Source organism: Poromitra crassiceps, assembly GCF_964638095.1.
Source record: "Poromitra crassiceps genome assembly, chromosome: 9".
Taxonomy (NCBI): domain Eukaryota; kingdom Metazoa; phylum Chordata; class Actinopteri; order Beryciformes; family Melamphaidae; genus Poromitra; species Poromitra crassiceps.
The window spans coordinates 31,993,793-32,008,984 of record NC_139630.1 but is presented as its reverse complement, the minus strand read 5'-3'; the positions used below and the strand labels follow the sequence as shown (position 1 = coordinate 32,008,984).

At 44.8% G+C, this 15,192-nt stretch overlaps 1 protein-coding gene across 1 annotated transcript in view; it reads right to left on the bottom strand.

The window, feature by feature from the left end:
* The window catches only part of myo6a (myosin VIa), a 188,705-nt gene that overhangs the window by 34,199 nt on the left and 139,314 nt on the right, over positions 1–15,192 (bottom strand). The window contains exons 27-29 of the mRNA XM_083642594.1: positions 11,302–11,380; positions 3,411–3,568; positions 2,206–2,247 (exon numbers count right to left, since the gene is read on the bottom strand). Coding sequence (XP_083498720.1) covers positions 2,206–2,247; positions 3,411–3,568; positions 11,302–11,380 — 279 coding nt within the window. The remainder of the gene's footprint in view (positions 1–2,205; positions 2,248–3,410; positions 3,569–11,301; positions 11,381–15,192) is intronic.

Here is a 15,192-nt window from a genome sequence, read left to right as displayed (position 1 = left end):
TTTCCCCCTGAACACGGGGAGTGTCGTTTTCTTTTTAGAGAAACAATCTCTACCCACCTAGCCAGAAGCTCAGTCATTTCCTTCGCCATTTCCTCCCTAAAAAGCATGAAGGTTCCAGCATAACATCAGAGTTAGTATGTAGTGCAGTGGAGAGAGCACCAGTCAATGAAGGGTTTTCTACAGCCAGATATACAAAACACTGACTGGAACAAACATGAAAATAAATGAAAAGAGGAGTAACAGAAGAAGGCAGGGTTCCTACACATTTTCAATTACAAAATCCCATACTTTTTCCAGACCTTGCTTTGTTTTGAAGATGTCTGGTGTTCAATAATGTTTTACGTAGACAGACATCTTGCTCCTGCTAACTCGGTCATATCACCGTATAGATGAAGAGTATTCTTCACAGCCACAAATATCAGAATATGTGAGGATTTGATTTTGTCTTGTATTTGATATACTGTAAGAAATTCGGATAGTTCCTTTTTCATATCTGACTTCAAGTCACACATCCCTTCGGATGTGTGACGAAGGACACTTCGACATGCAGACTGGAAGAGCCGGGGATCGAACCACCGACCTCTTTTAGCCAAATGCGATTAGTGGATGACCCGTTCATTCCTCCTGAGCTACATCTACAAAATATCTACTTTTGATTTGGGGGTGAACTGTGCCTTCAAGTACTTCCCTACATTGGCAGGTATTCCAGTACTCACATTTTGAAAAGTTAGAATCAAGGACTTTTTAAAGCACTTTTAAGGACCTTGTATGAATCCTGAAATGATTACAGAGCACAGCATCGGAATAAATAAATACATAAAAATGGTTAAAGTGAAGAATACGACACTGGCAGTTATTATAACCTTTATAATTATATAAAGTGTGTGAGCTGCTATGATGCACCGATGTCAAGTGTCATGTGGCCTGTACTAATAGGTGAGTCAGGACGTGACGCATCAGGTTGAGCGTTCAGAGTCACTTTATATGTGGGCTGCTCCGCGCCGAGTGCGAGGGAGGCAGCAAGGCGGAGACCCGCGGGGCAAAACGGCATGCTGGGAAATATGATGCTAGTGACGCCAGCCTGAGCGCTAACTATTTGAACATGCCTGGGATGCATGGCTAAACCGGATCTGCCGGAAATGCTCTGTGTTTCCTAGCAAACAGATGCAGCAAACAGTGGAGTGCAGTGCATACACTGCAAAAAATGATGAGCTCTCCAGTGATTTTTTTACTTGTTTCCAGACCTATCAAGCCAATTTTGTGACATGTTTTGTCAAATTCTCTCACTATACTGGCAGATAATCTTGCTGCTTTCAATACATTTCACTTGATCCATGCCAAGATGACTTCTTTTAAGAAATCATAATAAAACAATGAAGAAAATCTTAATAAACTTTCTCCAAGAGACAGCAGAAGGTAGAGTATCCTGAAAAAAGAAAAGTAAAATGATCTGCGAGTGCAGCGAGATGATTTCACACGCAAAATAAGTCCTAAAATAAGCTTGATAAGTCAGCATATAAGATAAAAAAAACATACGTTTGTCCGATTTTGCAGTGTGCATGTAGATAGTAACCCCTGTGCATTTATAAAAACCGCGACTACGTGCTGTGAGCTCAGGAGCAGTGTCGTCCGTGCGTGATGAGGTGCAGCATCTCAAAGTGTGCGTAAAGGTGCGGCGGGAGGGAGGTGAGGCGGTGTTTAGAGGTAACCTACATGCTCTGCGGCTTTGTGGCTCTGGCAACGCTGTAAACAGAGGATTATCAGATTATGACACGCAGCGGCACTGTAACCCACACATACATACACAATAAAGATGAACCAATCAACAGCGGGGGGGAGGTGGCAATTTCTGTCCCCCCCGGGCCGTTTATGAAGAGCGATTCTCCTTCCAAACTTTGATTAGAGGACAGATCACTGTCAAAAGTGTTTCCGGTGGATGACAGGTAACATCGCTAATGACCTCATCTAGTAAAAATATGTCAATAAATATATGAACAAATGAAAGTGTGTTCCGTGACACTAGTGCCATTGTTAGTTGCAATAGCATCTCATTGTTAGAAAAAAGGGAGGGTGTGCTTGGCTGCTAGATTGCTACAGCATGCAGGGGGTTGGGGGGGAGGGGGAGGGGGGGGGCGGGGTTATGGTTTGAACGGTCAAAGGTCAAAGGTCAGCTTGGGATTAAGGGGTTAAATGGCCGGGTCTTACGCTGCTCTCTCTGGGGACGATGGAACACCTGAGGTGCCGTTACTGGGAGAAGAGAAGAGAAAACAAAACAAAGAAGAAAGGGGTTAAACACATGTGATCCATGGAGGAGTGGGAGGTCTTTCACAAACAAAAACCTCTTTGAAGATCAATGTTTCTCATCGGTGGTTTTTTGCAGCAGAGGGAGTCAGAGGACCTGACATCCTGAAGAACACCTCTGGCCTACAGAGTCTCCAAGAAGTCACCTGGGCAGTGGGGCAGGCTTGGGCTTCTCCAAGCCCAGACTACTGGACCTGAATCAGTCAATGTCAACATTAATTGAGAACTGAGGTAATACTTAATATTTTGTTGCCTTTGTGCCAGTATATGGCTGGACCGACCGCGGTGTTGCCAACTCTTTCCCAAAGAAAGTAGCTATTGGCTGCTCAGAATGTCGCTAGAACATGATTGTTAGTCACATGATTTGAGATACATGAGATATGGTATTTCCAGCTGGTTTGGCAACCTGACTATTATGTATAAATCTCAAATTGCTAGGCTGGCAAAAATGGCTGGGAAGATCATGTGATCACCCCCCAAGCCATTTTTGAGCAAGCAACGATACGACAAGCTCGGAATATCTTATCCGACGCCTTGCATGTATTGAACCCAGAGTATGAACTACTGCAATCTGGCAGGAGGTATAGAATTCCGCGATGTAGATCTAATAGATATATAAACACTCATTTGTTCCTCAGTCAATCAAAATGATAAATGAAATGAACTAGAAGTGACTAGATGCACTTTATCACGGGGGTATGTGCAATGGTGTACAGTATGTGCAATGTTCTTGGTGTTTTTTGGAAGTATTGTTAAGTGTGTCTATGTATGCAGCTGTGGCCCTGTCTCCAAGACAAATTTCTCCCAAGGGAGACAAATAAAGAAAACCTTGACCTTGATGATCATTCTAGTAAGAATAAAATAAATAAATAAATAAAATAAAGTAAAGTATATGACAAGTGACAGCACCCTGGGTTAAGGTCTTTGATAATACAGCTCTTGGTGTCGATAGTTGTTTTTGTTTAGAAATGTCCTATTGTATTGTAATTGTATTGTTCATTTTAATACATAGATTAAGCTAAGCTAATGTTAGCTACTGTACTAAACCGACATCCTCTCTCTCTCGACTGCATCGGACTGGGCCGGGGACTGCAGTTGCGGTGTGTTACCTGCGCAGGGCGTCGTTGTGCGCCTCCTCTGGGATGAGCTCCGCCTCGCTCTGGGCGATCCTCATGGCCAGCTCTCTGTCCCTCCTCTCCTGCTCCAACACCACCTGCCGAGAGGCCTCCTCCTCCCGCTCCGCCTCCAGCTGCTGCTCCATCTCCAGCTGCACACACACACACACATGTGCACGCACACGCACACTGAGCGTGAGCTGGCAGAAATGCAGGAACTTTACAGCGCCATTGTTGTTATTAGGTCCAGCGCACTTAAAGTCGAGCTGAACCCAAAAATGACTTTTCTTTTCTTTTTGTTCAAATACCTGGGTATGCAGTGCACCTATTTAATAATGTATGCCGAAACAAAAATCACAAAAATCTAATTTCTTTCGTTTTTCACACTTTTCACACAAAAGTTCATTTTTCAAGATTTCATTCATAACAGTAAACTACAGTTTGCTGACGTCCCCTAGTACTATCAAATTTCTACCCCATTTCAACCAATCATATCACGACATGCAGCTGTCAATCAAATCTTCATTTCAGGATCATTTTCCCTTCCAAATGAAAGAGAAAATGGCGCCTATAGTGCCTGTCATCTGGCAGAATTCCTATCCCATAAACTAACTACTAACTTGGCCAATTGTATGTTGATATACACAATAAAGAAAACAGTAATGCTTAAGAATGCAAAGAAACCTAACTGGCTCGTTAAAACTCGCATTCCAGGAATATTGTATTTACCGCAATATTGATAATGGCGCGCGCCTGAGAGCCTGGTTGTCAGGGGTCGCCCCTCGGAGATTCCGGGCGGGCGGGCGGGCAGCACCCATGCATCGGATTGTCCGCTCGTTCCGCACAGAATCAGCTGGCTGCGTGGTACTCGGCAGATCCCACTCGCGTAGCACGACAACACGCTGAATCCCACTCGATTTGGGGGTGGAACACGCCAGGATTGGCCAATGCCAAAACCAGTCCCCAGAATTGTCAAATCAAATCATCGACACCCTATATGGTCCGCCTCTCAACCCTGTCATCTCAGACAAGATTTGTTTTCAGTCTCGCGCTCTTGCATTCCGTTCCGGTTCACTTCGACTTTAACAGCTTGACACCGGCGCTAGTCCCGCCCGTTGCACTGTTCATTGGCACTTATTGGCTAATCGTCAGTCCCCCTCTGCGTATCATTGGAGCAGACGTTTTTTTCCAACATGAGAGACCGCTGTTGCATGTCACGATGCCAGACCAGAAGCAGCCAACTCGGTGGAGTGGGCGGAGTCAAAGGTCTGGACCCAGGCAACCTTCAAGGGTCTATGTGTCATTTCTGGTCACATGTTGGCCTCTATCGTCTATGGTTGTCGTGACAACAACACTCTGCCCTACGTACAGCGAGACCTTCATGGAGTTATCCATGGAGTTTTGTAACATATTGAAGGTAAGGAGTCGCTATTCTGTGTCTCAAGTACTGTACCTCCACTTCCCCGGCCAGTCCAGTCAAATTCAAGCGGCTTGGAGGATTATATACATGCTGAATTTACCAGAACACCCTACCGATTAGTAACAACATCTCAGATTATATTTACAGATGTTTTTTGGGGGGCCGATACGGTGGGCAAAATCAAATTGCCATATTTTTGAATGGACCTTGGTGTGGTAGGACGACCTTCAGCCCGCTCCTGTGTTTCCTGTCCTCAGTGTGTGCCGGGTGCTCATTGTGTTTCACTCCCTACCAAATTATGCTTCAGGAAAGCAGAATAATTACACATTTAACCTTTATGGTTTAATTTTACACTACTGGTATTACCCTATTTTATAATAGTAGGTGTCCCTTCTTTCCTAAATGTCTAAGTGTGACTGATTCCGCTCTGTAAAGTCTAAGCCCTGTTAAAGGCTGCAGAGGGAGTCATCAATATTTAGAGGGGAGTGAGCGTGCTGAGAGGCCTGCAGCTCCCAGCTGGACGGGGTGGAAAGGCATTGTGGGTAATGGCGCCCGGGGGTCACGGCCAGCTGCTTTGATCTGACGGGACAGCGTCTGCTCCTAAAAGCCAAACTAATGTTCACAGAGTGTAGACACACTGTAAGCCGTAACACCTTCACACTCATACTGTGCATATCAGATCATGACACACTGTAAACCGTAACACCTTCACACTCATACTGTGCATATCAGATCATGACACACTGTAAACCGTAACACCCTCACACTCATACTGTGCATATCAGATCATGACACACTGTAAACCGTAACACCCTCACACTCATACTGTGCATATCAGATCATGACACACTGTAAACCGTAACACCCTCACACTCATACTGTGCATATCAGATCATGACACAGTGTAAGCCGTAACACCCTCACACTCATACTGTACATATCAGATCATGACACACTGTAAACCATAACACCCTCACACTCATAAGCCACTTCTTAACATGCAGTGGAATCCGTATTATAACCCGTTCCTAGCCGGTTGGCCTGCATGTTAAACAACAATTAGCCGGCCTACGCGCACTCCCGCAAGTCCGTATCTTATTCACCTCGCTCGCCGGTGTAAGATCCGGATTAGCGCAAAAGGAGCTCTTGTTTAACTGTGGCAGGTCATTATCCGCAGATCTGTCCACACACACACACACACACACACACACAGCGTTGAGCAGTGAGAGAGAGGCAGCGGGGAAGGAAAGTGAAAAGTGGAGCAGAAACGCGCTCTCCTGAGAATACGAGGCAGCAGGATGACTGAAGCAAATGAAACAACTATCACAAAGAGCAGCCGAGATTCTGACACTTTTTGCGCGATGCGTGCCGCTCTATCTGCCTGTTTGTCTCTCTGCCAGTGCCCGCATGTCTGTTTAGTGTGCGTGTGTGTGTGGCATGTCATTTTTAACGCTGTTCATAACGAGCAGAGCGTGTTTAGGCTATCGTACGGCTCCGTCCCCAAATTAATTTTCATCGTCCCTGACGCTACTGTGCGCCCACACTGCGGAGTGGATAGGAGCTGACTGACTCTGACTGATAGGCTATCAAACTTTTGTGGGGAGAAATACATTTAAAACTAGTCAGATATGACTTGAATGTCATAAAATAAATCACCCACAGTGATTGACGACAGTCCGACCACTATTTTGACTGCGCGGCTTTATGTAGCTTAACAAAGGCATTTTTGGCACATTGCCACCCCTCGTTGTCGAATGGACTCCGTTAAAACGACATGTTTTTTGAAGTCTCCAGATTTGTCGCTAACGTGATGCAGCCAATTCTATTGTGTGAGGCAGCCATAGAGGCAGGCAGTGTTGTGTGACTGTGCATCCACACTGTGGAGAGGATAGGAGCTGACTGACTGATAGGCTATCAAACTTTTGTGGGGAGAAATAAATTTAAAACTAGTCAGATATGACTTGATTTGTTTTTGTTTGGTTACAAATTCGCTAAAGCTGTTTCCTATCACATTTCTTGTTTTCGATACATGCTACCGCGCCGCCCACTGGCAGAAAAAACGGCTCATATCCAGTTGTTTCTTAACAAAGACCCCTCATGTTTAGAAAGGCAAAACCTGAAAATATCCTGCTCTGTCTAGCCTGACATGATCCAGATAACATGTTTAAAAGGCACTATACTGTGCATATCAGATCATGACACACTGTAAACCATAACACCCTCACACTCATACTGTGCATATCAGATCATGACACACTGTAAACCATAACACCCTCACACTCATACTGTGCATATCAGATCATGACACACTGTAAACCGTAACACCCTCACACTCATTCTGTGCATATCAGATCATGACACACTGTAAACCGTAACACCCTCACACTCATACTGTACATATCAGATCATGACACACTGTAAACCATAACACCCTCACACTCATACTGTACATATCAGATCATGACACACTGTAAGCCGTAACACCCTCACACTCATAATGTACATGTCAGATCATGACACACTGTAAGCCGTAACACCCTCACACTCATAATGTACATATCAGATCATGACACACTGTAAGCCGTAACACCCTCACACTCATTCTGTGCATATCAGATCATGACACACTGTAAACCGTAACACCCTCACACTCATAATGTACATATCAGATCATGACACACTGTAAGCCGTAACACCCTCACACTCATTCTGTGCATATCAGATCATGACACACTGTAAACCGTAACACCCTCACACTCATACTGTGCATATCAGATCATGACACACTGTAAACCGTAACACCCTTACACTCATACTGTGCATATCAGATCATGACACACTGTAAGCCGTAACACCCTCACACTCATACTGTACATATCATCATGGTCACTTATCAGGTGATTACATAGACTTACATTCACCCTAACTTACCCTAACCCTGACCACTACTTGCCTAACCCTAATCTAACCAAAAAATTATAATCTAATAATTGGGGCCACAGTTTTTGTCCACAATTGGACAAGCCGTCCCCAGCTAACTGGCCTTAAGTCTGACATTTGTCCCCAGAAGCAGCCTAGGATGAGAGACGACACACTGCTCGAGCCATACTCATGTGTGTGTCCTAGCACATACACACCAGCATGTCCTAGCACATACACACCAGAGATGCTCACAAGTCCTTTTTTGCAAGTCTCAGTCAAGTCTCAAGTCTTTGGTCTGTGTGTGTGACTGAGACTCAAGTCCAGATCCCCATCTCTGACACACAGACACACCCTTGCACTTGTGTTCATATAAGGACCGTCCATGTCCTACATTCAATTCCCTGCAGTTGTGTAACTCCGAATGTAACACTTAAACTTTTGTAAACCAATCTTCCCCCTAAAGTTCAATCCCAAACTCATCCTAAAACTAACAAGTGCCAACGGGCGAAAAACATCCTCACTGCCAAGGTCTAAAAAAAACACACACACACACACACACACACACAGTGACAGAAAGGGCCATTAGACAGCGTGATGGAGGGAGATAAAGTGCGCTGGTGTTACTGCCAGAGGAGCCAGGGGGAGGAGGAACTGTCCTGCACACAGACTGCAATATTCTGCCTGCCCCTCCAATATTTGCTGCTTTTCAATGACCCAATTTCCTCCATGGGTGATTGTGGTTTTACACAAGACTAATATTACTGCAGCACACATCCAGTGAGTCATAATATTCCAGGAGATTGCTGCTGGTTCTCATCCTGTGCAAATGTGTTGCTAATTGCTAAAGACAAAATCAGAGTGCTAATTATGAGCCGCATTTTGGTGAAGGGGGGCGGGCCTGTGTCAATTGGACTCTGGGTACTTTCAGCCGAAATGTGTTTCGGGGACATGTTTTCTTCTTCTTTGTCTAGATGCAAAATGTCTGTCCTCCTCCTGCCATGAAAAGGACAGACAGCAGTGAGATCTATCTATGAGTGCTGCATCATTTATTTTATTTTTATAATCAAGTAAAAAAATCTCCAATTGTACTTGGCCAACTCCCCCTGCTGTCCCGGTCGTTGCTCCACCCCCTCTGCCCATCTGGGGAAGAGTTGTAGACTAGGGCGGTGTGTGCATCTAGCGTCTTTTCATCAGCTCCGGCGTCTTTTTTCAGTTGTTTCCAATGAGGAGCGAGCGTATGCGGGCGCACACGGACGTCTAGAGAAAGTGCACTGCGCCCAGCGTCTATTTTCACAGCGCCCCGGCGTTTTTGTGCGCCCGACTACCAACGCTGAAAATATTTTAACTTTTCAGAAAAACGCTGGTGTCGGGTGCTCCTTTTCTGGCAACTACTCATATGGTCGGAGAAACTATCGCAACAGAGACAGAAAGGCTCAATTGTGGGAGCAGATTGGCTAGACACTTAATATTTCTGGTGAGTGTTGAGCTAAATCACTGTGTGTGTGTTGTTTGCTAATGTTAGCTGTCAGCTATCAAGCTACTACCGCACTGAGCTAACGTTAGTTTCAGACTGCTTCCTTGTTATATTGTGCGTTGAGATCAGCACTTCCCAGCGCACTTCCAGCGTTTAGCGGTCGGAAAAAGACGCTAGATGGACACACGGCCTAGCACATGTTTCACCGGCAGGACATGACGTAGCGCGTGGGAGGATCACGCTATTCCCCCCAGTTCCCCTCCCCCCGACCGACCAGAGGCGGCGCTAGTGCAGCGACCAGGACTCATACCCAACCGGCTTCCCACCCGCAGACACGGCCAAGTGTGTCTGTAGGAACGTCTGACCAAGCCGGAAGTACCACAACCGGGATTTGAACCCGGGTCTCCGCAGTGGTGCCTCTACACTGCCCAGACGCCCCTGAGTGCATCTTCAGCTCAAACTTCAAGGTTTGCTTTGCTACATAAGAAAGCGATTATCGCACCAATGATTTCAGAACAGATGTTGCGTCTCCATCAGCAACAGAAAGAGGCTCAAGGTAACCTGACAAACTGTGGATGCATTCAGTGAGGCGAGGAACGTGACTTTACTTTGGTTTTGCACGTTGTTTCCGGGATGAGATCCTTCATTAAATGCAAACTCTGAATAACACGAGTTCCACACATAATACGAGCAGATGTTACAAAGATGTTTCAAAGTACCCTGTTGCCCATCGCCTGTCGCAGCTAAGTCTTTTTCTTCGGCTGCTAGTTCAGTCAGTTTTGGTCGTAGACTGATAAGACTAATACCATCGCAATCTGGCTTTTATTTGACATCTTACTACTGCAAACAAATGCAACAAATTACCGCGACCATGTTGTAGTACTTTTTGCCGCAGTAGGGTATCTCAAAACAGGTACCTGTAACATCTGTATGTTTAATCTAATCGAAGTTTATCTATAATTAAGTAGACATGGAGACGTGCTTATGAGCGATACAGAGTTAGAATTGATGAAAAATGCCAAAATTGGTGGGTTAGGTTTGTTTTTCTTTTCATTTCCCATGGGTCATCAAAAGTTCACGTGATGGCCACCAGATGGGGTATGGCTCCCGAACAGACTTGCACCCACGTAATAAATCCATGCAAGCAGGTCCGGCAAAAATATGCATCTGCTAAACCTGAACTAGTTTAAGCACTTTTTCAGGCTGACGTAAATCCTTTCGACATAACTTCATATTATATATCATATTAAGTCATCTCAAACTGTTGTAAGTTATGTGAAAACGAGACCTTTTAAAAGGCGACAAAAGCATGAATTAATGCTTTTCTGAAAAATATGAATGATTTTTGTTGAGAGGATGTGACGGCTTATGAAAGGCATGGAAATGAGAGCTGAGGCGATGTCCGTATTCATCCAGAACTGAAACATGCGTCGTTTGGTGAAACTGGGACCTACATTTCTTTCTGATATCAGTTTATAACACTTTCCAGGGCTGTATTAACATGCCATTTTTACCATGTCATAATATCATACCTCACAAAATTGATGCATGTAGCAAGGTAAAGGTAAAAGGTAAAGTCCCACTGATTGTCACACACCTGAGTGTGCGAAATTTGTTCTCCGCATTTGAGCCATCCCCTGGGGGAGCGGTGAGCGGCAGCAGCGCCGCGCTCGGGAATCATATGGTGATCTAACCCCCCAATTCCAACCCTTTGATGCTGAGTGCCAAGCAGGGAGGCAAACGGGTCCCATTTTTACAGTCTTTGGTATGACGATATGGTATCGTCGATGGTATGTCGATAGCTGCTAGTCTTTGGTATGACTGGCAGCTATCGACGACTGCGGACGCAATCTCAACTTTCATCTGGTTGTATTGACAGGTTTTCAACAGCGACGCGGGCAGTCGTATCATTTGCTGAATAATGAATAAAGCACCTCCATCACATTCTTCTCAAAGATACTGAGATGGAACAGAATAAGAAGAACCTTGATGAATCAGATAGTAGTTTTCTTGTGACAGCAGAGCAGCCATGTTTGTCTGATGAAGGGTTCCTGAGTGATGGACTCTACCTGAATCCTCCTCCCCTCCTCCTCCCTCCTCTTCCTCTCCTCCTCCTCCTGCTTCCTCTTCTGCTCCATCTCTGCTTTCCTGATGGGAGAGAGAGACATAGACAGAGAGAGAGAGAAATAAAGTACAGATATCAACAGAAAATGAAGTGAGATAGAGATCATTCTATAATAAGAATGTGAAGTGTGCGTGTGTGTGTGTGTGTGTGCGTGCGTGCGTGTGTGTGTGTGTGTGTGTGTGTGTGTGTGTGTGCAGGAATTGTGTTCGACCACAGCTATGCCATTTTGAATTTTGAATCTTTCAGGAAGTGTAAAGAGCGCCCCCTGTGGGTGACCTAACAGAGTCCGATTTTTTAATGAGATAACGAGGGGCGATTAATGGCCGCATTTGCGATGGCTGCGCAGATTAAAGGCCGAACTTGCGATGCTGCGCACGTCATAAAAGTGGCCCACATGTGTGAAGATGATCTTGCTGAACACAAATGACCACGGCCATAAACTGTTGTTAACCACAGACCTTATTTGATTGCATTTAACACTTTGAGTGCCACGGCCCTTGGGCAAAAGGTGCTGTACTGTGCCACATAGGCCGCAATGCATTTTAAAACAGTCATATAATTTCTTTAATAATTACTATGTAAACACTGAACACGCACAAATAACGATGAGACTCTCTTCTATCACCTGCAAAAAAAAGTTTATTGATCCCATTTTCCGTTCTTTAGTTATGAGCCGGAGAAGATAGCTTGATTTGACCAAAAACAGCCATTTTTTTCTAGAAACCTGAGATATTCAGCCTTTTGTGAAAGGAAGCATTTCAAGCACATCATTGACTCATTGCTAATATTTTCTGATGTAATGACACCTCAAAAATAATTTCCTTCAATAAAAGAGTGAAAACAAAGGAATTTTGTTTGGCCAAATAATATTTTTTAGTGCCCTGCGTGCCCCCCCCCCCCCCCCCCCCCCCTCCTTCTCCCCCGTTGTGGGAGGCGTGTCTCTCTGGGCTCTGCTGTTTGCTCTGCGTGTGCTCTGCACTGAAGTGAAAAGTCCGCTACATCCAGCTTTTTTACAGCCGCGTGTATTTGTCATCAGCTCCCATGCTTCCAGTTGAGAATAATAACGACTCCACATGCGAATGGGCTGTAGCAGCGGACACGGAGGTGCTCAATTGTGACAGCAGATTGGCTGCTGCAGGGGCACAGCTAACGTTATGCTTCAATGAAGCAGCTGCATACGGACGGATGTGATGCGATTTCCTTTTCCCCAACGACTTCTTCTGTGTGTTTTACTCCACGTTCTCTCATCTGGAGAGCGCTATCGCCGCCTAAGGGTTCTGTAAAATAGGTTAGACACATTCAATAGCTGTCATATTGTAAGAGGCGATGTAAGAGGCTTAGATCGACACCCCCCCGTCAAAAAAACAATTTGGAGTTATTGACGCCATTTGGCATCGCTGGCACTCTACGGTAAATTTCTCTTGACGCCATATGCCGTCGCTGGCACTCAATGTGTTAAGCGAAATGACCATGTTAATAGACTTTCCCCTGACGAACCCAAGTGCTACTTCCGGACTCATTCCTGCGGTGCTCTGTGTTGGATAGTGCTTGACCACATTAACCTGATTACATTTACACCTGGTATTAACATGTGTCTCCAGTGTCCACATTGAGATCTGATTCTGTTCGGGCAAGCTCCACAGAATAGAGCGGCAGAAAAACAGCGGTGACTGTTGTCGTATGAGGATTGAGAACGCATTTGCATTTACACTTGTGTTCATTGTGGTCACAATGTGTCCCTGACCACCTCCGGAGGTAGTTTGGCCGATCAGATCGAAATCCGTACTCCGTCCTGTCTTGGGTGCATTTACACCTGTACTTTCATGTGGTCAAGCACTATCCGATTGCAATCTGATCGCCCAAAAACACATTTAATTCCAGCTGTAAATGGGGTAAAAATATCATCAAATGTGGATCCGGGGCCCAAATGTGGACTCGATTAGGGGTCCTTGATAAGAAAAAGGTTGAGGACCACTGATCTAGGGCCTTCAGCTCATTCTACTGTTGCACACAGTGAGTTTCTATGGGTAAGAGCATCAGGTAGACGTCTACAATGTAAACAAAGACCTAGTTTACTTAGTGTCCGGTTACTCGCGGCCGGTTACCATAACAACAGTTATGGTGTTTGCGGTGTAGAGCAGTTCCCGGCCGCAACGCGTCCCTAATCAAACTTGATGAAACCCTTATAAAGCACTCAATCCTATAAAGCGAGGGATTACAAGGTCGCTGACTTTGTTTTATCAGGGTCCGTTGATGAGAGCCGCCGATATAATCACTCTCCCGTTTCCACGACGACGCCCTTGCTCTCTGTGACCTCCAGATGCATCCTGGGTGTTCATAATACCTTGCCGGAGGAGGACAGCCATGCATAAAACGGGGGCCGTCGTCGCTAATGTCTTACATTAGCGACAAGCGGGTTGTGACGAACACAATGGACCCCCATCACTTCTACTAAAACGACTTTCCACGCCACTGGGAGAGGGGGGGGGGATTCCCGGGAGCTAGGTGAACTTGAGTGACAGATGTGGCTGTCAGAGAGGCAGGGCAGGGCGTGACGTTTGTCAGGTAACCGGGCAGAGTGGTTGATGGATTCGAAAAGTCACCGGCAGCCGCTTTACATATCGCTGCGGTTAAGGGGATAGCGTGTAAAAATGTCACATTTTCAGGAACCTTTCAAGAAAAACAGCCTGTTGGTTGGTGTTTTTCTGCTGGACTACCATGCATTTACCCAATGGGTTTCACAGATCCAAAGGTTACAGGACCTTCTTCCATGATAAAAACCCCCAAATCAGTGTGACAGAGAAAATTTAAGTTGCATTCATTTGTATTTCATATTCAATAAGCTATAATTGCATACAAATAATTATTGGTATTAGTTATAATCATAAACTGCACACAAACACATAGGTAAAAAGCAGATTTCACCCTCAGCCCACAGTAACATGATGATTATTGGTGCAAATTCCATTTCATAACACAGTGATTCTGTGATCTGTTGCTGCAGTAGAGGAGGCTTTTGTGTTTTTCCGTCTCCATTCACTGCCATTGTCTGAAGCAACAATCTGAAAGTCAATTCTAGCACATAAAAGAATGTCGACAAAGCAAGTACCGTATATATATATATATATATATGTGTGTGTGTGTGTGTGTGTGTGTGTGTGTGTGTGTGTGAGTGTGTGTGTGTGTGAGAGAGAGAGAGAGAGAGAGAGAGAGAGAAGGCTTAAAAAGAAGCAGCATTAGTGTTACTGAGTCTATGTTCTGGCCTATACAGCCTATTTCTTCATTTAGGGAATAAATATCGTTCCACAGATTGAACACGATATTTAGATGGCTAGGTTAAGCAAAGTGCATTGGTAAATCTATTAGCTTAGTTGTTATAACCGAGGGAAAAATATCGGTATCGGCAGATACTCAAGGTTGTGGTATCGGTATCGGATTGGATATGGAAAAAGTGGTATCATGCCTTACCTGCATTGGACCACACACCATTTGATCCGACTTTACGGAGTTTGAGATCGAGAATATTGGATTCGAGAATACAGTATGTGATCTATCTCTCGTTTTCCTTCAAAGCATTCTATAAATAAACTTGGCTGTGTCTTCTTTACAACGTACTTTTCCATCATGCACAGCCTAGTGATGAAGGTCTGGAAGCGTAACTATGCATAATTCAAATGGAAATGCAATATGTAAAATGGCCATGCAATTCGACATTTTTATTTAAATTTGCCACTAGTATGTGCAGTTTGGGCTCAAAATTCAGATTCAATGATGTCATTTGCATTTGACATTTCCTATACTAATATTGACATTTCATTTAAACAGAGATTTTGAC